Source organism: Hesperophylax consimilis, chromosome 17 (assembly GCF_061612785.1).
Source record: "Hesperophylax consimilis isolate HC1 chromosome 17, BYU_Hcon_1.0, whole genome shotgun sequence".
NCBI classification, from domain to species: Eukaryota; Metazoa; Arthropoda; class Insecta; order Trichoptera; family Limnephilidae; genus Hesperophylax; species Hesperophylax consimilis.
Window position 1 is genome coordinate 22,143,688 of NC_142852.1, and position 25,605 is coordinate 22,169,292.

General features: G+C 34.2%; 1 protein-coding gene and 1 long non-coding RNA gene across 2 annotated transcripts; one reads left to right on the forward strand and one right to left on the reverse strand.

Moving 5' to 3' along the window:
* Positions 1–671: 671 nt before the first annotated feature.
* Positions 672–5,112, forward strand: LOC149416242 (uncharacterized). Its single transcript, XR_016303673.1, has 3 exons — positions 672–819; positions 2,387–2,577; positions 3,465–5,112. It is a non-coding gene; the product is annotated as an uncharacterized LOC149416242 (long non-coding RNA).
* Positions 5,113–19,567: 14,455 nt separating this feature from the next.
* LOC149416243 (uncharacterized) lies at positions 19,568–24,416 on the reverse strand. The gene is made up of 3 exons (XM_089641920.1): positions 24,301–24,416; positions 21,499–21,729; positions 19,568–19,581 (listed from the first exon to the last, which is right to left on the reverse strand). Exons 1-3 carry the CDS (start codon positions 24,368–24,370, stop codon positions 19,568–19,570), a joined length of 315 nt encoding a protein of 104 aa, XP_089498046.1. The 5' UTR covers positions 24,371–24,416.
* Between the last annotated feature and the right edge of the window lie 1,189 nt (positions 24,417–25,605).

A 25,605-nucleotide genomic window follows, 5' to 3' on the forward strand; every position in this document is an offset into this window, starting at 1 on the left:
ACTGTGAAATGTGTTTACAATGTTCATAGGGGATATTTTCTAACTGGAATATCGCCAATTCTTATCGAAGTTTTACCTGCAACTGCCGTTTTTCATACGAATTTAAAGAGAAACAAACATTTAATTCAACTTAATGACAATAAACAACAACGTTTTGCATAAACCTAACCTAACCTATCCTAACATAACCTAACCAAACCAAAACTAACCTAACCTAAAATCAAAAGGTTTTATTTAAAAAAAAATCGTATTAAGTGTGGCCAGCGATCCCGAATGCCTAAATTACCTAAATGATTATAGGTAAATAAATATATATACCTGGTTAAATGATTGTTTTATAGTACATATAAGTACAAATCAGATTAGAGATTTGTTGGCCAATTTTACAATCAATTATTACTAATTATATTAAGATTTTAGCGTTTCTAGCTTCCGATTGTGTTTCATGTTTTTTATTGTTAGGTTGGCAGTGCCTACACTGAACAAACTAAACAAACGCAATTTATGCGCGAACTTCACATTGTAGTTCTGTCAAAATAGTGCGTCGGTTGGCAAATTTTCGCGTAAATTATTATTTGCGTAAATAATATTAAATATCATTATTTTTCAAAATCGTAAATGCGAAAAGTTGTTGTTTATTGTCTTTAAGTTGAATAAAATATTGTTTTTTTTTAAATGCGCATTAAAAAGAGCAGTTTTAGGTAAAACTTTACCAAGGTTTACACAGAAACGTTTCGAATTTGGGATATTGTAAGTAGGTATTATTAATTAGTTGCTGTCATCCACACTAGCGGTAAAATTCATACGAGAATATATAAAGTAAGTAATATTCAAATTTATGTTCAAATCCTAAAAGTATTTAAAGCGCAGTTTTGTGTTCTTTCATTTCAAGTGACTTCTCTAACATATATTGTATTGATTTTTCTTTGTTACCTAAATGAAGAAATATATAAATGTTCGTTTGTTCAAAATCTTAAATATCAGAAAGTTTTTCACCGATTGCTTTGAAATTTTGACACAACGTTACATTCGAATACGCGTGTGTTTTATGTACCTATATATTATATAGAAGTTACCCGTTACAGGCAAAAACAGATTTTTTTTTAAAACAGCGCTGTTGTTTTTTTTAAAGAGCATCTTTCGGTCGTAAAAGCACCACGCGCTATTGTTTCTCTATTTGCACAGACAGACTGAACCATAGCTACGCGTTGCTGATACGGCTAGTATTTTGATACAATTGTTTTGATACATTCCTGATGCTGTACATTTTAACCGACTGATCATATGTCAGCACCCAAAAATACGCACTGTTTATGTTGTATTTCAAGCAAATAATGTGTAATTGTGATGAAGGATGTGAAAAAGTAGTCAATTAAAAACTTCCTCTGCTATAATTCCTTTTCTGCTCACTCCCATCGTACTCACAATATAATATTTACCACATTAGAAAAATCTTACCTGTGCCTCCGGATAGGTAAATGATGTCCGAAGATGATCACTATAAATTGTCAATGTGCTTACGTCATTGACAATGTACAGTGAAGAGCGATTGACGTAACTTCAATCGAACCGTTTATACTTTTGTTCCAGTTTGTGGACGTCTGCGGAAACCTAAAGTTTCCACAACGCGATATAATGCAATTATAAGAAAAACAAATATCGTTCCGCAATGAAACGATAAAATAGATAGATAGATAGATAAAAATAGAGCAATTGATCAAACGATTATCACACGGCGAAACATCATAAACTATCGCTTGTGTATTGCGTCTATATGCTTAATCGAAATACACACCATTACCCCCGCAAATTGGAGGTCTTAATTGTCAATCACTTCAATTGCCTTAGTAAACGATCAATTACTAGCAATTGTCAATCGCATCAATGATGTAAATTCGCGTAGCTAGAATCATAATAAGTGGTTTATTGTCTTCGTTTTTTTGTAACAAATAGAGATAGTGATATCCTCACTGGTATGTCCCGTGCTGAGGATTTAATTTACATGTTATTAAAAGTTTTGGTACTGTGGATAATATAAAATTATTATAAATATAAGAAATTGTGTTTTTTTGTCCAGTTGAGCGGTTTCGGTTTCAGTCTGCATTTGGTGTCAGTATATTATCTATTTCTGATCTCCCTATATTTGGTGCTAGTATGTTATTTATCTCCGATCTCCCTATATTTTGTGTCAGTATATTATGTATCTCTGATCTCCCTATATTTTGTGATAAGCTTTTTATTTGAGATTTCAATTGTTGGGCGTTATAAATGAGAGTGGGATTCTGGTTTAGAGTTTAGTACCATTGATAATTGATCGTCTCCGGGACGCCTAAGACTCTTAACCTAAAAATGCTATTTTCAACATTTGTTATTTTGTATTTTACAGATTTCGAACAAACTACACTACAGCTGCTGTGTTATATTGAACTTGGAAAATCATGAATAATGAAAACTTGCCAACGTTTGAAATCGGAAACCAAACAGATCAAAATAACGAAGATTTGTTTGATGTGGAAATAGATTTGGCATTCCCTGATGATGGTAGTGACCAAGTTTCAGACACAGACAATCATTTAGGTATGTTTATCATATTAATTTTTATGTTGCTTACATCGGTTACCACAGTACCATAAAAAATGTCCTGCCATTGCGAAACAATATGTAACGCTGGGTTGTGCTATTTATACTTTGCATCGCTTGTGTCTCTTCCATTTTAATCCAGTTAAAATAAATAATACTGAATTCAGTTTCTTTTTTCGGGAAAATTAACAACAAATATTTAATATTAGCAAAATAGATTGCAGACAGAACTTATTCATATAAAGATAACTTACAGACAGCCCTGGTTTACTTAGCCTAGTTACCAACTAGAAATACTCTATCAAAATTATTTTAATAGCAACACCAGTATCAGGACTGAGTCATTTAGTTGCTCACTTGTTCCTAGATTTCATGCAGTTGGCAATACTTTCTCAAATATCGTAAATGTGTTCAAATTCGCGGAATTTTGTAACTAGAAGGCTATAATTACATAACTCGCAAAAAATATGAATATTAGCTTTTATTATTCTATATCATATATTCTATTTTATAATATCTTCTGACAGGACTATTCTGTAGACAAATTATCGATGAAAATGTCTACTTCAGCACACTCTATCTTATTATATTGTCAACACATTTGGATCACTGACCTCTGACCTCTTTTATAAACATAATGTATTATTTCCAGATAAAAGAGTTGAAAGTTTTAACATCTTAAAAATTTTTACTTTAACGCACTGAAATAATTTGTAAATATCTTTGGTATGAGCAAACAATTAAACCCATTAATTTGGACTTTCCTCGGTAGAGTCTACTCGGTAGTTCATTACTCATTTTCCACCAAAAAATGTATAAATAATGTTTTAGCTTCTAGTTGAATCATTGTATAAAATTTTTTTATTTGAACTTTTTACTTCCAGGAAACACTACAGGAAGTACGGTGCCAATCAAGAAAGGTGATGTTCTCTCTTGTACATTATGCAGCTATACATGTTTCCAGAAAAAGAGGTTGAGAGAGCATTTGGCAAACCACAACGAATATAAACCGTTTTCGTGTACGGAATGCCCTTACTCCAGTAATCGCAAATCTAATTTAAAGTGTCACATGAAAATACACGGAAGAGTTAAATTTTTGGAGGAAAAAACAGAACTAACTTGTGCAAACACATTATGCAAGTTTACATGCACGCTGAAAAAAGTGCTCAAAGAACACGAGAAAACTCACTCTTCCGAAAAAATTAAAACACTGATTTGCTCATTGTGTAATTTTACATGCGATCAGAAGAAAATGTTGAAAGAACACAAGAAAACTCATGCTGTTGAGAAAGTTAACTCACTGATTTGCACGTTATGTGATTTTAAGTGCAGTCAGAAATATGCGTTTAAAGAGCATGGGAAAATTCACGCTAGCGCTGGAGAGAAAAATGAAGGAAATATATCACGTGACGAGACAAAAACGATTAAAAATCTTGTAAAAGTTGATAAAATCGAAGAAATTTTATTTTGTACCCTTTGCAGTTATACTTGCACACAGACCAAACGATTAAAGGAACATATTAAAACTCACAGTGGAGATAAACCTTTTTTATGTCCGCACTGCAGCTATCGTAGCAATCGAAAGTCAAACTTAAAGGGACATTTGCTCACGCACTCGGGAGAAAAACCGTATTCCTGCGCCCAGTGTACTTTTTGTTGTGCAGATAGGTCGGTCCTTAACCGTCACCTGCTAACTCACTCAACGGAGCGACCGCTTGCATGTCCACAGTGCAGTTATACTTGCTCTTTGAAGAAGAGACTGACGGAGCATATTAAAACGCATTCTAAAGACACGCCGTTTCATTGTACGCAGTGCACCTGTACATTTTCACAAAAAGTTTACTTGAATCGTCATTTGAAAACGCATTCTTTGGACAAACCGTTTTTGTGCAGTGAATGCGACTATGCTTCTTGTGATAAGGGAACATTGAGAAGACATTTAAGAATACACTCCGGTGAGAAACCGTTTAGTTGTTCAAAGTGTGCGTATGTCAGTTCTGACGTCAGCACTTTGAGACGGCACTACAGGACTCACACAGGCGAGCGTCCTTTCGCTTGTTCTCTTTGTGATTTTACTTCAATACAAAAGGGACATTTGGATAATCACTTGAAAATTCATGCTTAGAAATAATGAGTATTGCTAATTGAGGACCATTGCGCAAACACCTTTACTCAATGGAAGATAGTTTTCATCAGGCAATTTTGTTTTTCGTGCTGGATACAGCCAAGAACGTCTGTTGCTGGTGTCGCATATTTTAAAGCCATGTGGGTGACCCTTTTCTTTAACATTCCCCTGGATTTTCAATTTATATTTGTCGCCGCTCAAAACAAAGTTGAAGTTTTCGTCAGTCCACAACAGAACATTTTCCATCAAAGTTCCTGTGTTAGTGTACTTTGAGAATTTACAAGAGAATAAAGAAAACTCAACTGTTCTTATTTTTAAGTTAATTATATAATTAATCTAATTTGCCTTATATAGTATTAAATGGTTTGGAAACAGCTTTCACTCGTATTTTCATAGTTAAATTAAGACAAAAAGGATATTACTTAAGTTTTTTAAATTTTTTTCTTTATTTTATAATTCTTAATTATGATATTTTGATTATTATTATTAAAATAATGTCATAAATACATGTTTTTAAATAAATATTATCAATTCCACTATGAGTTACTTGTATTTTTTACTATACCTACCCTATTCCCTATGAATTATTTACCAAATATTTCAATAAAATAAAATGTTTAGGATTCCATGGACAGGCAGAAGCCCCAACTCCTGGCAGATGTAAAAAATCGACATTGATTTTTATCAAAGAAATGAAAACCACAGTAAACAAGTCTTATTGATAATAAAACAATTATTTTTTATTATTCAAATATACACAAATAAACATATTACAAGTATACACACCACAGATAAAGAAAGGTTAAAAAAAAATTGATAAGTTAGATGGTGGACCCTTATCCTATTTTTGAGATCAAATAATGTTACAACGAGAGAAAATAAAACTGATACTTTATCATATTTAGAAGAATTTTTATTAACCTTGAAAGAAGATTTGACAAAATATCTAATTTGAAGGATGGATCTGATTCATTTCAACGAGGTTGTTAATATCAGGTTCAGATTTATTTAAAAACAGTCGTAAGTCGTCGCGTTCAGTAACTTCCATCTGATTTGGATGTAAAACAAACTTTTATTATTTTTAAGAAATAATTATTAGCCTGAAACACGTCCTGTGTAAATTGAAAAAATGTGAATAAAATACATGCCGCCGATGGTAATTGAACCCGCTGCATTCTGATTTCCAGTCAAGTGCTGTACCAATTGCCTTAGTTACGTAATGTATTACGTTATTACTTACTTAATTACGTTATTATTTACTATTTTTTTAATCTTTTTATACGCAAATTATTACGATTCAAAAAATTTTTCCAAACATTTTATACTTTCACATCAAGTAGTGAAAAGTTTTTATTTATAACGTATTATATTATTGTTTACAGACAATAATTAAGGGGAAGCTACAAGCCAAAAATGTGTATATTCTTGGTGTACCTAATATCGTAGGTAATAGGCATTAAAATAGTTTGTCAAACGGAGTCTAGAAACGTTCAATTTCAAGCAAAAAACTGGTTTTTATTTATTTTGTAAATAATTTTATAAGAAAGCAAAAGAGTTAATCAAGTGAAACTGTCACAGATAATCTTAGCTATAATACTGTATGTTTTAAAGTTATTACCTTTATGCGTTCATACATTTCTACTGAGAAATAATATTTTTTAGTAGTTTGCATTTATATTTTTTATTGAGTTAATTATTTTTTTATTTGTATTCTACTCAAGCGAAACGATAGGAAAATCTTAAATTTATCTAAAGCATATTTTTTAATATTCATTATGTACACCAATTCTTTGTAAAGATTAATTATAATAGTGATTTGGCATTAAGCTTCGCCTTAACACTGAAATCTTTTTACGCACTCGTATTTGCCTTATCTGCGCTTGGCTAATTTATTTAGAGCGAGCAATTTTAGTACGTATCCTAAATTTGGTCGATTTTGTGGTAATACAGGGTTCTCCAATAATAGGTGTTATTTTGATATTCAATCGTAAAAGATCAATAGTTTCGTTGCTTGTGTGGCACGTTGTGCCGTCTTATTTATTTATTTATTTATTAACGGACATCGTCCAAATTACAAAATAATAACACGAATAAAGTAAAATGAAAAATATAGGAGTAGACAAAGGTACATGAAAGCAAAGACATATGGTAGATATAATATTAGAAAATAAAGTGACAAGTCGAATCAAGTCAAGAATACGCCGTGGGTCAGGACCACAAGACACTTAATATTCCGTCACTTGTTTAGCGACTGGCAAAAATCATTTAGACCTATCCCAAAAAAGTTAAGGTTTTGACTTGAGTTGACCAGTCTACACATTCTGGACAATGGTGAATAATATCCGTAATTTGTCGAATGATGGTTGAGGAAGAGCAGTTCATTATTTCCGAGTCTTTGCGAGGGGATATTGAAGGGAATGAGTTGCAGTAGCGTAGGTGAGTCAATAATACCATTTATAATTTTGAAGAAGCAAATGAGGTCATTTCTTTCCCGACGGACTTCCAAAGGAGAGAGGTTTAGAGTTCGTTCAATTTCATCATATGAGTATTTGCCTTTTTCTAAACCTGGCCTCCTAGCAATCCCTCTTAAGAACCGATGTTGAACAGATTCAATGCGTCGAATGTGGACAGCATAAAAAGGAGACCAAATAACACAAGCATATTCAAGATGGGGGCGAACCAAGGAGCAGTAAAGAGTTCTAAGGGTATTTACGTTTTTGAAGTCCGAAGTGATTCTAGTGATGAAACCAAGTAGTTTGAGCGATTTATTAACGATTGCAGTTATGTGATCCGAAAAGAAAGCTTGCTATCAAGAGAGACACCAAGGTCTTTAATAGATGTAACAGTTGCTAAGCAAATATTATTAAGTTTGTATTTGAAGACAATCGGTTTTTTGATCTATAGAAGGACATAATTTTGCATTTATCGACATTTAGTTTCAAGCAATTAATTTTACACCAATCATTGAAAGAGTCGATATTCGATTGGAAAAGAAGGCAGTCATCGTGATTTTTTATTATCTTTAGAATCTTATTGTCGTCCGCAAAAAGCCAAAAGCGTGTATGAGAAAAAATACTAATAATGTCGTTTATAAACAAGTTAAAAAGAAGCGGTGCTAGATGTGCTCCTTGAGGTACGCCGGACGTTACTTCAATAATAGTAGACACAAAGTTGTTTAATTTAACTCTTTGTTTTCTATTGCTTAAATAAGAATTAAAGAATGATAGCAAGGGGTTTCTAATACCGATAGCATATAGTTTGGTCATAAGGATTGAGTGGCTTACTTTGTCGAAAGCTTTAGAGAAGTCGGTATATAGAACATCTATTTGTGAGTTATCTTCTAGACCTAGACCATTGACGATGGAATTGGTAAAGGATAGTAAGTTAGTAGTAGTAGATTTAGCAGATCTAAATCCATGCTGTTCCTCGATCAATACATTTTTAAAGATAGGTGTGATTTTCTTCGTGATTATTGACTCAAATATTTTAGGAATATGGGATAATATCGATATGGGTCTATAGTTTTCTACGTTCGACTTATTGCCTGATTTGAAAATAGGTCTGATATAAGAAACTTTCCAGGAGTCTGGAAAAGTGGCAGATGATATTGACAAGTTATATAACAAACAAATTGGCTTAGATATAGTAAATTTACATTCCTTCAGTAATATTTCTGGAATATCATCAGGACCAGTGCTTGTTTTGCTGGGGAGATTTTTTAAGGAGTAAAAGACATCTATAAGTGTGATTTGGCAATTATTTAAATCAATAGTATTAGTATAGTTGAGTGGAGGGATAGTGCACGAGGTATCAGAATAGACGGAGGAGAAGTGTTCAGCGAAAAGGTTAGCAATGTCGAGACCGTTGGTAGCATGATTTTCACGAAAGAACATACTTGGAGGGAGATCATTATCATTAGTACTTTTTGTTTAACAAATTTCCAGAATTGTTTAGGATTAAGATTTAATTGTGTCTCAGTGAGTTTGATGTAGGATTTGTAGCACCTAACAGATTCGATTTTGGATAGTTCTCTTAAGCTGGGTCCAGACATGTTCTTTTGTCCGTACCGTACCTCCGTTTCGTACCAGCGTCGCGATCCAAAAACTCTGGACGCATCATCTTTTGTCCGTACCGTACCTCCGTTTCGTATCCGCGTCGCGATCAAGAGCCCGTATCTCCGTAACGTCGCTCCGATCATCGCGTGTTCATTTCCTCCCACCATGTCGTCGACTGTGGAAGTGTTTGAGAATTTTACGATTGCTTGCGCGTCCTTCATTGTTATTCACAATAATATAACGAAAAAAAAACAAAAAAGGCGACGTTGGTGGGAGTTAGAATTGTTCAAAAACAGAGAAAGATGTAAGACGCCGCGAACACGTCCAGACTGGCGCAGACCCGTACCGTATCGCCTTTGAACGGGTCGAAAAACCGACTCGCGATGGATCGGAGCGTACCTCTATCCGTATCGAGACGCCGTACCACCGTACCGTACCGAACGGGCGTCCAAACTAGCGTTCTTGATCGCGACGCTGATACGAAACGGAGGTACGGTACGGACAAAAGAACATGTCTGGACCCAGCTTTAGCTGAGAAAATTTATGGTAATGCGCCAAGTTGTTCGTACATTTGAATAATTTGTGTATTTTCTTTTTCTCGATTATCAACTTCTTTAGTTTCATGCTGAACCAAATGGGAAACTTAGGCTGGGAATAAGTTCCCTTAGGTACAAATAAGTCTATGGCATGAGTTATACATTCGTTGAATTTAAATGTAGCATCGTTAATATTGATGTTCGATTCAAGAAATGTCCAGTCAGTTTGGGCGAGATATCTGTTCATGCTAGTATAGTCACCTTTGATAAATTTGTAGTGGTATGTAACCGTTGATTTTAAGGTAACATTTTTGAAAGGATTAGTGAAGTTGATATCGAGTGGTGGGTGATATTTATCTATTGGTAGTAATGAGTCAGAAGCTTCACTAACACAAACGCTAGGCGTGTTAGTAAAGATCAGGTCAAGACAGTAACCTTGACAGTTATGGATTGAGTTTAGTTGGAACATGTTCAAGTACGCAAATAGATTCATTATTATAGAAGCTTGAAGGGAAATATTACTAGGAGTTTTTACACCATGATTTTCATTGAGCCATATTATTTTCGGTAGATTGTAATCACCGCAAATAAATAATGAATCGGCATTTATAGAAATACGTTCTACTGCTTCAGTATGTGACTTGTAGATATCTGTTGAAGAGGATGGGGGAATGTAGATACAACCAATGATAAGTTTCTTGGAGCCAAGCAGAACACAAACAAATAGTTTTTCAGATACATCATTACGAGAATCAAGAATGTGGCAAGAGTATTTTTTTAACACATATCATAACCCCACCACCTCTAGACTTGTTTGAAGAGGAGGAGCGGTCACAGCGAAAAATATTATAATTATGCAGTCCAAGTTCGGTTGAAGGAATATTGTCTGATAACCATGTTTCAGTGAAAAATAAGAAATCATAAGAACTTATGTTTACGGAACATCTGAAGGCATTTAATTTCGTATTGAGACCGCGAATATTTTGATAATAGGAATAGAAAATTGTATTACTGGGATGACTATTCCGGTTCAGCCTAAAAAATTTACACGAGATAGTTCCCGTCTCTCAGCGGCTTGGCGGGCTGGACAGTCAGGGGAGCCAGTCTTGTGTGTGGCCGGTTTCCTGAAGAACTTGCAGGTGGCGCATGATGGTGGCTTGTCGGGCGTCGGGCAAGTATCACGATTGTCTTGTTGAAAGTAAACGCCATCCAGATTAATACCATTCAATTCCGGCCATAAAAAATCATTAATCATCTCTCGATAGCGCAATCCATTCACCGTAACTGTTGCTCCAGAATTATTTTCTAAAAAGTAAGGTCCAATGACTCCCCCGGACCATAAACCGCACTAATAGTCACACGTTGAGGATAGAGAGGCTTTTCAACAATTACTCTTGGGTTTTCCGAGCCCCAGATGCGACAATTTTGCTTGTTGACGAAGCCACCGAGGTGGAAATAAGCCTCATCACTCAAGTTGGAATTTTCGATGGAATTCTAATAATTAATAATTGTGAATTTTAATAATTTCAATGCGTTGTTGAAGCGTGTATCGTTCCATTTTTATTAATGACGTAGTTTTTGCTTGTCAAATGTCAAAAAATGACAGCTTCAAAAGTAACACCTACCGGAATAGCGGGCTACCCAAAATAACACCTCTTTTTGGAAAATCCTGTAGTTTTGGGACTAAATAAACAGCATTTGGTCCAGCGGCCTTTGTGAGTCCATTGAGTTCGCTTCCTAGATATTAGGCATGTACGTCTCAGGGTTCTCATATTTACCGCAATCATCCTCGAGTCCTTTTTCTGCCGGTTTTAATTATTTTATTTATTATGTTATCAATTTTTTTAAATTAATTTATATGATGAACTAATGTTTATGGACAAGGTTTTTATGCATAGCACAAAGGATAACAAATTATCACAAGCAAAAAGTAGCCTGAAACACCCATATAAATTGTAAAGATCTTCTGAGAAAAAATACATGCCGCCGACGGGAATTGAGTCAGTCAGGTGCTCTATCAAATGCGAGGCTAATAATTATTGCTTGAAAATAATATATGTTATTCTTTGTGCTATGCATAAAAAACCTTATCTCTTAAAAAGTAGTTGATCATTTCTAAATAAGAATAAAATAAAGTCGCTATCCGCGTCTGTCTGTTTGTGCGCTTAGTTCTTTTAAACCACGCAACATATTTTGATAGCGTTTTCACTATCATTTAGAGAATTTCTTTCTGAAGGTTTAGGTATATATAAATTAAAATCATATTTTATTTTTAGAAAGGGAGAAAAATCGGTGTTTTGTTATCGTTTCGTAAAAAAAATACATTTGGGGCTTACATTGCTAACGCTGGCTAAACCTTATGAGATGCATAAAAAGATAATGTACCATGGAATTGTATATCTTAAAACGGCCTACAGAAAAGACCCCAATGGGATTTGTTTATCTCGAAAAGATAACCCCCAGCAACGCTGGGTACACGTTAAATAGTTAAAAATAATATCATAATTTTAATCTGACTATTCCATCCGATTTTTATATATTGGATTTGTCATCCTCTACCTGCTAGTTATCCTTAAGCGTTTTAGTTATCTTTGAGCCTTTTACTGCCTCCCCGAAAGCCTCCAGCCACCACAGGGGGCGATAAGGCCCACTTTAGAAATACTGGATTAGAGGGTAGGTATGTATTCAATCTGTCAAACCAAATCCAATGTTGGCAATGCTAGTGAATGCAATGTTCGCACTGTCAATCTCTTTCCCTAACGTATTATTAATTTATTATCCAAAGCTGATAGAACACTGAAAATTCTATTGTCTATGTTCCCAGTACAAGAAAAATACAAAAAAAAACATTTTTCACCTCTGGCAGCACATATTTTAGTAATCGATATTTTCGTCTGGCTTTACCAAGCGCGTCTCTTGTATTTTTTTCAGAATAATTTGTGAATGGTCGCTTTCGAATACGATAAAGAGGTTAGTTAGGGGTAAATACACTGTCTTATTGCTAATTTCATTTCAGACATAGCATAGCACACAGCAGTATCTATATCTAGTAAAGTTATCAAGTGTCAAGGGTGGTGACATTATGGAACTCGGTGGTGATTTAGATGTTTCTGAGACAATTAATCTCCCAGGATCCCAAGAAGAACAGGAGATCTCCAAGACATTTCCAGAAATTGACCTTCTCGACATTGACTTGGAATCCTTGGACCAAGCTATTAACATCACTCCTAACCATTCGGGTGAGACCCATATATTTTTTTTACGTAACATCTGAAAAAGGTTACCATCCCCCCGGAGTTAGCGATGAAATGCTTTTGTTGTCGCCAAATTTAAATTTAAACTCGTGGCCCAAGGGTTGTGGCGCTAAGTGATTCTATTTATTTGTTTGTTCTGTTGATGCAATACTATTAAGTATTTTTTAAACATTATGTGATAATGTCTAAAAAATATAATAGGCGGTACATAAATAAAAAAAATTGGTTAACATTATGAGGTACTGTCATATATTATGAAGTGTGTATTGTAATGGTATTGTGTTTTACGTATTTATACGCACGTTTTATTTATTTTTATAATAATGCCTTTTTTATTCTTTTATTTTCGTATTTGAAATTGTTTTTGTTTTCCCTCATTTTTTGTATCGGGTGAAGGATTGTTGAATGATTTTTGAGTCCAAAAAAGTACGTTTCAAATTTACTCTTATTTAATAAATCAAAACCAAAATAGCTTCTAAAATCATAAGACTTGTAAGTAGGTTCTTAAATACCTATTTACTTAATTATAAACCGTATATTTTTGTAACATTAAATTTATTTACATGGAATTATACCATTCATCCAAAGAAACTTCACCATCTCAATAACAAATATATTTTAAAAATTTTCTTAGGCAGGTAGATTCCATAATTTTAATAAAAAATTGTGAATGAGAATGTCTAAGGATGGGTGTTTCAGAGAATTTGAACAATTCTTCAAATTTCAAAGTTAATTTTCAAGTTCTATGAAAATTATTTTCAAGTTCTGTTATTATTTCAGTTCTGTCAAGTAACTGGCCTATAATGATATATTAACAGAACTTGAACAGGATATTCACAGCACTCGCAAATGAACGTTGAAATTTGATGAAATCCTTAATAAAAAATGACGCTTTCATATTTGAACAAATCAAACGTGCAAACAAATGTACAGACAGGAGAAACGCAATACGGTCAAGTTCATACAGGACTTCTTACGCTCAGACAATTAATGCGGGTCTTGAAGAAGTCCTGATGTGTAGATGATATTGGCGATTGTGTCAAACTTATGACATTGTTTGCTATTGATTTTTTTGTTGATCTTTAGCCAAATTACAAATAAAAGCGTTAAGTATATTTGAAATCTCCTACTTAAAACTGCTTCTCTATTCTTAATATGCACAAACCACTAAAATGACTATAATGCGTCACGCGATGATTGCTTTACTTGTTTTATTTTCACTATTTATTGCTCTTTGTTGAAACATTGTCTTTATTTTGACCACATTTTTTACCAAGTCTTAGAGTACCCTTCCTTCGCTAGAATAAAATTATATTAATACCAAATATAGGAAGACTCAAGAAGAGCTTTCGGATGAATGAGATTGAACGGAAAACCGCTCCGCTTTCTGCTCCTTTTAACTAATCCCTTCGTATTGTATTGTTTCCCACTCTGACTCTTATTAATTTTCTCTGTATTGATATGAACTAATGATACTCATTAAGTTTGACCGAAGCGTTGGTTTAATTTTATGTTTTCTAATTGTCTTCTACGAACGTGAAATAACTTGATCTTTTTAATCTCTGTTCTTCCATAGAAAGTCAATTGGATTTAGAAGCAGTGGAAACAAATATCCTACCTACATCAAGAGATGAAGTCTACTTATGCGATGAATGTGATTTTTCGTGCTCGAGTAAATCAAAACTGAGATACCACGTCATAACTTTTCATTCAAAATATGCAGCACCTTCAAATCCTCAACGTAAAAAAAGTGGCAGGTCATATTCTTGCTCGCATTGCAGCTATAAATGCGACCAAAAGACGTATTTAGCAAGACATGGGCTGGTTCATAAAGGAGATAAACCATTCCCGTGTACTCTCTGCAAGTATACCTTTTCCAACGAGAAAAAACTGTCAAGGCATATGTGGCGACATACTGGAGAGAAACCACTTTTATGTTGTTACTGCAGCTACGCTTCCGCGGACAATTACACATTGCAACGCCATATGCTGTCTCATTCTGGTAAAAAAACATTTTCTTGTGATCTGTGTGACTGTCTCTTTTCCAGGAAATCTATCTTATTGGATCACATGAGTACACATTCTGGAGTTAAGCCTTTCAAATGCTTTCGCTGCAGCCATTCGTTCTCGCGAGGCTCAACATTAAAGAATCACTTGAAAACTCACACTCTCGAGAAGCCATTTCATTGTAATGAGTGTAATTATGCTTCTGCGGACAAATCAACGCTGCGAAGGCATTTACGAAAGCACACTGGGGATAAGCCATTTTCATGTGCTAGTTGCAGCTATTCCTGTGCGGATTCGTCGAGTCTAAGAAAGCATAAAATGCGTCATACGGGTGAGAAGCCATTCTCGTGTTCTGAATGTAACTATTCGTGTTCTCAAAACTACTCATTAAAAAGGCATATGAGAACCCAACACTAAATTACTCATATCGGTTAAAGCCAACGTTACTGAAACTGAAAGAGTTAGACATATATCTTTAGGTTTATTGAACTGAGGCAATCAATTGGATATTCTCAAACTGTTCTGACATGAAAACACTACAACAAATGGTTATAAAATCAGTTGAAACCGACATTTCTCATAATCTTAAAGTTTTCTTATGTTTTTAAAACATTTATCTTCAGGTCTAGCAAACTGAGAAATCATTTACATGTTCATATTGAAACTATTTGTGCTCTCAAAATTACTTCTAAAAGACTAAAATTTATCCCATTAGTTTACTAAGATTGTTCAGCATCCGAAACATAGCAGTATTTTTTCGTCAGATGACTTATAATATGATTTCATCTGATTGAAACCAATTCCTTGTTGAAAATGTATAAATAAGTGTATTCAAAAACACTCCTTGAAAAGGTACATTACTAAATTTTTGTTGTGATATATGCATAAAAAATGTAATGCTCTTATAATTTTTATGCGATTTTTAAATCAAATGAATTGTGATATATTTTTTAATGTTTATTTTCATTATACAAGTTATAGTGAAAGTAGAATTATACTTTACATACTTTCACTTTTTCAACCTCTTAATTTTAGTCACTAAGTTATACAATATCTAATTTATTTTATATCTAAGATAAATGTAATTTTATGTTTTAATATACTGATTATTTTATTTTTGGAAACAATTTTTAATGACGTATGACTTGTAAATATAATATGTAAATCTGTAAAATCGTGACTAAATATGAATGAACTACACAACTAACACACCTACTTTAGTCTTAGCGTAATACTTGTCCATCTCCTTCCCTTCCCCATTACCTTCAGCCTCGCAACATATTCCAATTGTGGATACCATAGTCTCACTGGTTCCAGACGGTTGGGAGCAGTTGGAACTCTTTTACGGTTTCACATAAAAAAATCATGTATGAAATCATTCGTCTATTAAACAAATATAATATTAATATATCATAAAAAATTATAATAAGCAATAATTAGTCGCCTGAAATATCAATACAAATTGAAAATATCTCCTGAGAAAAAATAAATGCCGCCGACGGGAATTGAACCCGCGCCTCCTGATGTCCGGTCAAATCCTCTAGACCACTGAGCCACGTCAGCTTATTTCCAACCCGCCAAATAATTCAACATGTACTAGTACTTCAATCAACAATTACTGCTTATTATATTTTTTTCCACCTGTAAACAACAAACTTTATTTTTGGTCGACTAATTATTGCTTATAATAATTTGTTATCCTTTGTGCTATGAATAAAAAATGTCTTTTAAACATTAGTTTTTCATTAAATAAAAAAATAAATAAATATATATTATCTTTTTATTTTCTGTGTCTTTTTTTGTTTCATCTTTCGTTTATATTTGTAAGTGTTAACTTCTTCTTCAAGACATTTTACATTGATGGATATAACCCACAAAAAATATTTACCTAATTTTTTTATTCACATTACGAAGGGGGCAAGATTCGTTATACACCATAAAAAGTCTTGTATACATTTACATGATTTATTCAAGCGATTTTACTACAAAATAATAATCTAACGAATATAATTTCTAATTAAATTCCATTTCAAATGAAGGTTAAATTACTACGTTACTATTTCGACATAAAACATAGCTGTGATATTCTACTATATTAAATTATTCTACAGCAACTGAATCAATTGGCAATTGATTTCATTAAAATAATTAATTAATTTATTGTTTATTTGACACATGATTTCTAATGCATTTAGAAAATTTATATAAAGAAAATGAATACTATTTACATCCATTCATAACATCTTAGAAATTGAAGCTTTTCCTATAAATAAATCAATTCAAAGGTCGCGGGTTTAAATCCCGGCGTGCGCAAGTAAATTTGATTTGATGAATGTGTTACTTCACAATTTATTAATTAGAAATATTATACTGTATACGTGTGGCACGTTACAGAGTGGAAGATACTCTCATTAAGTCCACGATTCAGACATGAAATGTTGCTTGAAATGGCTTTAGGCATATTTGGTGACCAGATTTGAATAGCCTCGTCACTAAATTCAGCCTCTCAACACACCCCGATTGAGGATGCCATAGTCTCACTGGCTCAAGACTGTTGTGCAGTAGACACGTATTAAAAAAATCATTACTATCTTCTGAACAGGTATACAAATTGTTATATAGGATATCACGAAATCTTTGGATTAAACAAAGTGGTTGACAGGGGTAATTCAATAAATCTTACACTAAGTTCACGATTCAGCGCCCTTGAGATGATTTTCTCATAAAACCGGCGCTATACAAATATTGCAATTTTTTTTCAATTTTTGCATTCAAAAAAAAAATTATCAAAACGACATTTAATTTTTTTTTTGGTAATAAAATTAATTTATTCCATTTAAAGTAAAACCCAGCATTTGAATGAAGCTGACGACAGATTATTTGCAATCAAACTGACCAAAAACATTGTGGTTCCATTCTGGGTGTTGTGGCGGTTTTCACAGTTAAAATTATTTAAAAAGATTTAATTTTTCAAGGTTTGCAAAAGGCACCAACTCTTTGGCATGTCAGGTGTGACCTCCGAATATATCAGAAAACAGCTCAAGAGACATACGGTTATGTAGGTCATGTGGACCTTTTTTGTCATATATTTTGTCAATATATCGAATTACATAATACAACTAAAAATTGAGTTGTCATGTTATTTTAAAACGCGGTTCTCATGATTGTAAAAATAAATTAAAATATAAAAGATTAGTTAAAAATTATGCAGAAATTAAAATCGTCACTTATGAAAGTTATACGAAATAATAATTCACAGGTGTTGTGTTGCAATATTTTAAGAAAATCTATATAAAGTTCAATAAAAACATATAAACAGCATACAAAATTGGATGATTTTCAAATTGTAACGTAACGAGATACATAAATGGACAACAAATTATTACAAGCAATAATAAAATTATTATATGAGTCAGTTCACGTATTATCTGTTCGAGGAATATTATGGTTTAAAATTATATGTCAAAACATAACGTCAGATTCAATATACAAAGAAAAAGGAGAAATGAAGGTATATCCATTCCGAAAATTGTAAATAAATACGAACAACGGACTTTCTCTTATCTTGTGCCTACTATATTTAATAAGATTCCAATGGATTTAAAAATTCAATCAAATTGCAATACCGAATTGAAAAATAAAACTAAAAAATGATTAATAGATCAAGCTTTTTTATACCGATATTGTTGTAATCTTATGCATATGTATATATATATATATGAATATGAGTAATTTGACTGTGTGTCAACTGACTGTCTTTATATTTTATTCTTTTGTATTGTCGTAAGTTAAAAGTTATTCCATTGTTTCTTTTTTATATATGTCTCTATTTTTGTAGTTATTTAAGTTCTTATTTAAATTCTTCTGTATCTATTTTAAATATTGTGATTTCTCGAAAACTTTAGTAATATATTACGATTTGTATAAATAATAAAAAAAAATTATCAGCCTTCAACACACATATACCAAAGAAAATCTGAAAAAGAAAACATATCTCAACGCCATCTAATGGGAAATTTAGCACCAACAATGGCTTTCCTACAAAAATAAAGCTGTTTTTAGGAGAAACATCTAAAAAGCAATAATTGTTGAACGAAAAATACGAGCCTAGTTTAATAGTGAGGCGTGAACTGTCAGAAAAATGTCATAGAGGATGATTGCGGTAACTGTGAACTTACTGAACTCACAAAGGCCGCTGGATCAAATGTTAGTCCCAAAATTATATCTGCACTATCATACTGAATTTTAAAGGTACACAAATCTGGATCATATCAGGAGGAATTGGAAATATAACAATAACCAAGTGTTAGGGATTGATTTGTGAGTCATTTTTAGGAGAAATGTGGTATTATTTTAGGCAAAACTCACGTATTTTATGACGAAATTCGACGTATTTTTGGAATATTGGTGTTATTTTTTTTATGAATTCGCGTTAATTTTTGATGAAATTCGAGTTATTGTTTGACGAATTTCGCGTATTTTTGAGAAAAGTGGTGTTATTTTGTAACAAAACTTTTGTGATGTTCCCTTTTTGGCAATTTTCAGGATACAAGTGGCGGAACGGTTTGTTTTTGTTAATGGAACATAGAATAACAGTTTGCTGCATTTTTGATATGAACTCTAAGTTTTTTAATATTTTATTTTATTACAGTTTCTTGAAGCTTTTGATATAAAGTCAAGCTTGTCAAAACCATACCGATCTGCATAATATAGCATTATTTTTTTATCGCGTAAAAAATAAGAAAATTCACTTGATTTAAAATTCACGTTATCGCTATTATTTCAGGTATCTACCGATTGATAATCTGAGGTAAGATTGATGGAAGACGTATCAGAGCTTCAAAATCAACATGACAGGTGATAGTGCAATGTCGCAGTTCCTCTGTAGGTACTGTAGCCTACTTTTTCACACCAAGAGAAAAGGAAGAGCGAATTAAAAAAAATCTTTGGATTTGTGTAACGAATCACATAACAATCCAAGATAAATAGTAAATGATTTAAAAAAAACATTCATTCATAATCACCTGCAATATCGTATAGTCATTTAAGCGATTATACAAAGAGGGCAAGGAACTGACTAAGCTCACAAAAAGACAACTAAACCAAAAAGCAGCAGAATGCAGTTTATAATACAGTGTTTTCCAATAAGAGGTGTTATTTTGATATTCAATCGTAAAAGATCAATGGTTTTGTTGCTTGTGTGGCACGTAGCGCTGTCTTGTTGAAAGAAAACGTTGTCAAGATCAATACCATCCCATTCCGGCCATAAAAATCATTAATCATCTCCCGATAGCGCAATCCATTCACCGTAACTGTTGCTCCAGCCTCATTTTCGAAAAAGTAAGGTCCAATGACTCCGCCGGACCATAAACCGCACCAAACAGTCACACGTTGAAGATAGAGAGGATTTTCAACGATAACTCTTGGGTTTTCCGAGCCCCAGATGCGACAATTTTGCTTGTTGACGAAGCCACCGAGGTGGAAATGGGCCTCATCACTCAAGATGATTTGCATTTGATTCACTCAAGTGAATTTTAATAATTTCAATGCGTAGTTGAAGCGTGTATCGTTCCATTTTTATTAATGGCGTAGTTTCTGCTTATCAAATGTCAAAAAAAATGACAGCTTCAAAACTAACATCTACCGAAATAGCGGGCTATTCAAAATAACATCTCTTATGGAAAACCCTGTAGTATCAATTCATGAGATTTATCTACATGTAGGAGTGTGACTACTACCAGGGGCTCTATCCTACTGACTTTCTTTTGGGGATGCTCGCTGGGGACGCTTCGATGAAATATCAGAAGGGATGTACACATTGGTATACATTTCTTCAGACTGATTCGTGGATGGTTTGAATACTCGGCAATCGTAGAGAGCATACATTTCTATGTTCTCGATGGTTATCTCCGTCACCGACCGCATTCCTCAGCTTGTAGGACTAACTAATTGCCAAGGGTCATGTCGGTGGGAGAAGCAATCTTGTCGTTGATCAGAATCAATTCGGATATCGACATTTTTAGCATCAATGAAGCTGCCTATAAAAGGCAAGTTCTTTTTTTACTAGTTTAGTTGTTATACCCAATGTCAATATTTATGTTAGAATTTTAGTAGCAAATATATATTTAAAAACTCAATAAAATGAAAATAAAAGTAATGTTTTTAAAATTAATAAATTGAACTAAAACAGTAAAAATCTGTAAATATCAGTTCTTCTACGGTTAGGTCAAAGCTTAAAATAATGATTCTAAATAAAACTAAGCGTTTGTTACAAAAAGCCGTCAAAATAATCTACGCCGTCCGCCACAATTATGAATTGCGTGACACTAGTCTTTTTCTCTAAGCCCCCCATACTAAGAAGATATCAAATATTCAAAGATGGGTTAAAACATGTCTGTTGAGGTTTGCCTTCAACGAGCACGTGTAACTACAATATGAACACGAGAATGGTTTCTCACCGGAGTGAGTCAAGGCGTGTCTCCGCAAACTTGCCTCGTGTGAACAGACATAACTGCACTTAGCACACGCATACGGTTTCTCTCCCGTGTGAATCATCATATGAATCTTTAATTTGGACTTCTGAGCACAAGAATAGCTGCAATTGGGACAGGGGAACATGTCTCCTGTGTGTTTTCTCATATGGCTGTTCATGCTGGCTTTTAAAGAGCAAGAATAACTGCACTCAGAACACGAGAATGGTTTTTCTCCGCTGTGCGTCATGAGATGTTTTCTCAGGTCTGTTTTCTCAGAGAAAGAATAGGTGCAGCTCGGGCACGGATAAGGTTTTTCTCCTGTATGAGCCTTCATATGCTTAGAGAGACTTGATTTCTCAGAGCAAGCATAGTTGCAGATGGAACACGCGAAAGGCCGCTCGCCTGTATGAGTTAGAAAGTGCCGGGAGAGGTTTTGCTTTGTCGAACAGAGATAGCTGCATTGTGTACATGAAAATGGTTTTTCCCCTGTATGGGACATCATGTGGGTCCTCAAGCCATCTTTACGTGGGGAGGAATAGCTGCAGTACAGACACGAGAACGCCTTTCTTTCTGGTTCAGTAATTGCCTTCGGGCGAGTTTTATGCGTTTGGTATGTTTCAGGTTCTTGGTAAGTTTCCTCCTCTTGGTAAGCTTCAGGATCTTGGTAAGCTTCCTGCAGCTCGAAGCCAGAATATGTTCCTGTTGAATAATTAAAAAAAAACAAATTATTTTAGAAAATACATTCAAAAGAGTAATTTAGTTTAATAGAATGGAAATTTTCAGAAAACATTGTTTTGAAAAGAAAATTTGTTTTATTTTTTCATCAATTTACATTTTGTAAGCGTTTCTGACAAGCGATAAAGTAGGAAGTTTCCAACATTTAAAATAAAATCTTTATTTGTAATGTATATTTCTTAAGTTTAATTTTTTGAAGATTTAACTGGCAATTCAATTCAGATAAAAACATATTTATTTATGAGACAGTTTGGATGAGGAAGAAACGACTTTGCACGCAGAAGACACTATATTAAAAACAGGGCATACTACATGATTTACAGTTGCATCTTTATCTTCAATTTACTATGACATAATTAAAACTATTAGATCTATCTACTGTCAGACACTGCTTCTGACTTTCTCCAGTCTCTGGATGACGGGCGTGTGAAACGGAAAAAAAACGTATGATGAACTAATGGAAGAAATGAATTTCGAGCACTCGAGCAGAAAAGCATGGCAAACACTCAGGCGACTTTGAGCTGAAAATTAGCCAACTAAAACAATGCCCAAAGTGTCACCAAATGATGTTGCTCAACAACTACTACGTATTTCGTAAACGACAACGAGGTCTAACATAAACCACCAAGTCCAAAAATCTCTGAAGGCGGCGCGGCTAAAATGGCCGATGAACCCTAACAGTGTGGTCGCCGTTACAGCTGATGATGTAGACATCGCCTTCACTTCAACAAAATCTATGAAAGCAGCTGGATGTGAATTCTCCGAGACTTTCTGAAACATGCTGGGCCACGGACAAAACTATGTATTGCAAAACTATTCACTGAAATTTTCAAAACAGAAGAAATAACAAATCCCTAGAGAAAGACTAAAGTTATTGCGATCCTCAAACCCAATAAGCCACCAGAGGATCCGAAAAGCTACCGGCCAATCTCGCTTTAAAGTACCATGTACAAACTTCTAGAGCGAGTTGTGCTCCTCAGATTTACTCCAATTCTGGAGAAAGTGGTCCCACAAGAGCAAGCTGGATTCAGACAGGTGTTAGCACTGACAACAAACATTGAATCTGGTTTCCAGAAACGGCTTAAGACTGTGGCAGCGTTCATTGATCTCTCCATGGCCTACGACACGGTGGGGCACAAAGGCCTCCTTGTTGAACTCTAAGACACCATAGAGGATGGCAACACAGTACGACTCATTGAGCAACTGCTAACTGACCGTACCTTCAGGGTTTTTCTATGAGGCGAAAAAGCAAAAAAATACCCCTCAATAATGGTCTTGCCCAAGGCACAGTGCTAGCCCTATCGCTTTTTAACATCTACTCTCAAGACCTTCCTCACATTGAAGGCAGAAAATTTGATTACGCAGATGACAGCTCAAGCCAAAACCCTTTAAGCAGCAGACGATATACTCAATTCTGACCTAAAGGCTATGGAAGAATATTTCGTCAATTGGCGACTAAAGCCAAATGGGTCGAAAACAGTTGCGACAGCTTTTCATCTTACCAATTCACAAGAGAATGACAAACTCTGTGTTCAGGTTGATGGAAAAAATATTTACCATGACCCCAACCACCGCTATCTTGGAGTTACTTTCAACAGGAGCTTGAACTACCGGCAACACATGGAAACAGTGGGTAAAAAAACTAGGACAAGGCTTAAATTAGTTAATAAGCTAGCTGGAATTAGCTGGGGATGTGACGCCAACACGCTCAGAAAAGCATCAATTGCCCTGGTTTTCTCAACGGCTGAATACTGTGCTCCAGTATAGGCTAGAAGCCCCCACACTTCCATGGTAGACATTCAGCTTAATGCCACAATGCGAACCATCAGTGGGACTTTAAAATCTACTCCTCTCCCTTGACTCCCCGTACTTGCAAACATAACCCCGCCAAACATCAGGCGAGAAATTGCAACACTGAGGGAATACAAGAAGGCGCTGCCAAAAAGCGCGATACCTTTGCACGAAGATGTCGTCTCCCACCCGGCATGCCGCTTGAAGTCCCGAAAGCCCTTCTGAGCGGAAGGAGAGAGGCTCCTCCGATTACCTCTCTCCCCAGAAGATAGGTGGAAACTTGAGTGGCAAACAGCCAACGTGGGAAAGGCCCATCTCATACAGGATCCCACCGAGAGACAGCCTGGGTTCTCATTGCCTCGCAAAACTAGGTTAAGGTGCTCCCATAGCCGTTGTGCCCACATGATGTACAGATGGGGCCTTAAAGAGTCGGCGATGTGTGAATGTGGTGCGGTGCAGACCACCGAACATGTGGTCAACGAATGCCCGCTCCATTTATTCCCAGGCGGGATTGATGAGGTCCACATGGCGACGCCTGAGGCCTAGACTAGCTTGCAGACCTAGATGTCCCCCTCTGACCCCCCCACCATACGAAAGAAGAAGAAGAATCCATATCTCCTCTCTTCCTTATTTTAAGCCGATCAAATACGCTTAACAAACTGTTTAACATTTACAGTCCATTTAAATAGATTATCGTTAAGCCACCATAGGGCTGAAATATCAATATTTCAAATATATACATACCTGTATCAATTTGTTGTTCCGCTGCATTTCCTTCAATTGTACATAATTTTCTTGTGTCAATGGGCTCCATGACAAAATGAATTGACACATCAAAGAGACGAAATATAAAAAAAATAAAACCTGCAAAAGATCCGAAAGTTAGCCAAAAACGAAGTTATCATGTATATTTATTTATTACAATTATCACATATTTTACCATTAAATAATTATCAGTTGGATAAGCCTGATATATAAATATTGATTCACTTTCATGTTACTACGAATAGATCAAGGTTAACAAGTATGTTTTATTGTAACAACCATACTACGGTTTCATGCCATAATCTATATTTATAAATACATTTAAAAATGTTCGTTTGTTCACAATCTTATATACACAGGTGATATATAGATATCACCTGTGACCCGTGACAGGTAAAAACATGTTTTTTAAAAAAAAACAGCACCATCTGTTGGACGGTAAAGCAAAACGCGCTATTGTTTATATATCTGCACAGACAGACTGAGCCATATAAACGCGTGGCGGATTACAGCTAGTTCTGTTAAAAATAGATCACACACTGGTAACATATGCAATACTAACTGATGTTTTTTAAATATGCCTCTATCGAAATAAATTTGTAATGATAAAACATTTTTGCAGTTCTTATTTTAATGATTTCACTGTCTTACAGGTTTTCTGTTTTTTTTTTCTTCTGTATTCTTTTATCTTGTTAACATATATAATCTATTTTTCTCTTTCTTTGCATACTGTACGTAAATGGAACCAGTGATGTTAGTTAAAAAATGAGGAGAAATGGCACTAGTTTCAAAGAAATATGAAATACAATTCTCACTATTGAAACAATAAGAAAGCAATAAAATATTAAAGGAGAAACATAAGCAGAAAAGATTTTCGATGCAACCTTAACTGGAACACGAATTAAAACTTCGTATTATCATATGAAGATGATATATTTAATATAAACGTAAAAAAATAACCATAAATGCAAACCTTTCTCATATGTATTACACTTTAAAATCTGATTCTTTCAAAGAACTGCATTGAAATTTGGTGAGATATTTACTATTATAGATTTTCAAAAAAACGATAAAACCACTTGAAATCAAGGTCAGCACATGTTATTTAAAAAAAAACACTTTACATCAGTAAGCTAACAATAAGAAACAACAATTTCAGTAACCAAAAATGGAAAATAATGCATTTTGACAGCTATTTCGTTCAAAATCAAATAATTTGAAATAGAAATAAATAATTTCTTCACGTTTTGATATAAAAATATTTTTGTACGATAGTTTTTATTT

Bases quoted from the DNA above. Each gene is read 5' to 3' on its own strand.
- LOC149416243 (XM_089641920.1), bottom strand. From the start codon at position 24,370: ATGGAGCCCATTGACACAAGAAAATTATGTACAATTGAAGGAAATGCA. The intron at 21,730-24,300 runs GTATGTATATAT...ATTATTCAACAG, and splicing joins GGAACAACAAATTGATACAG to GAACATATTCTGGCTTCGAG.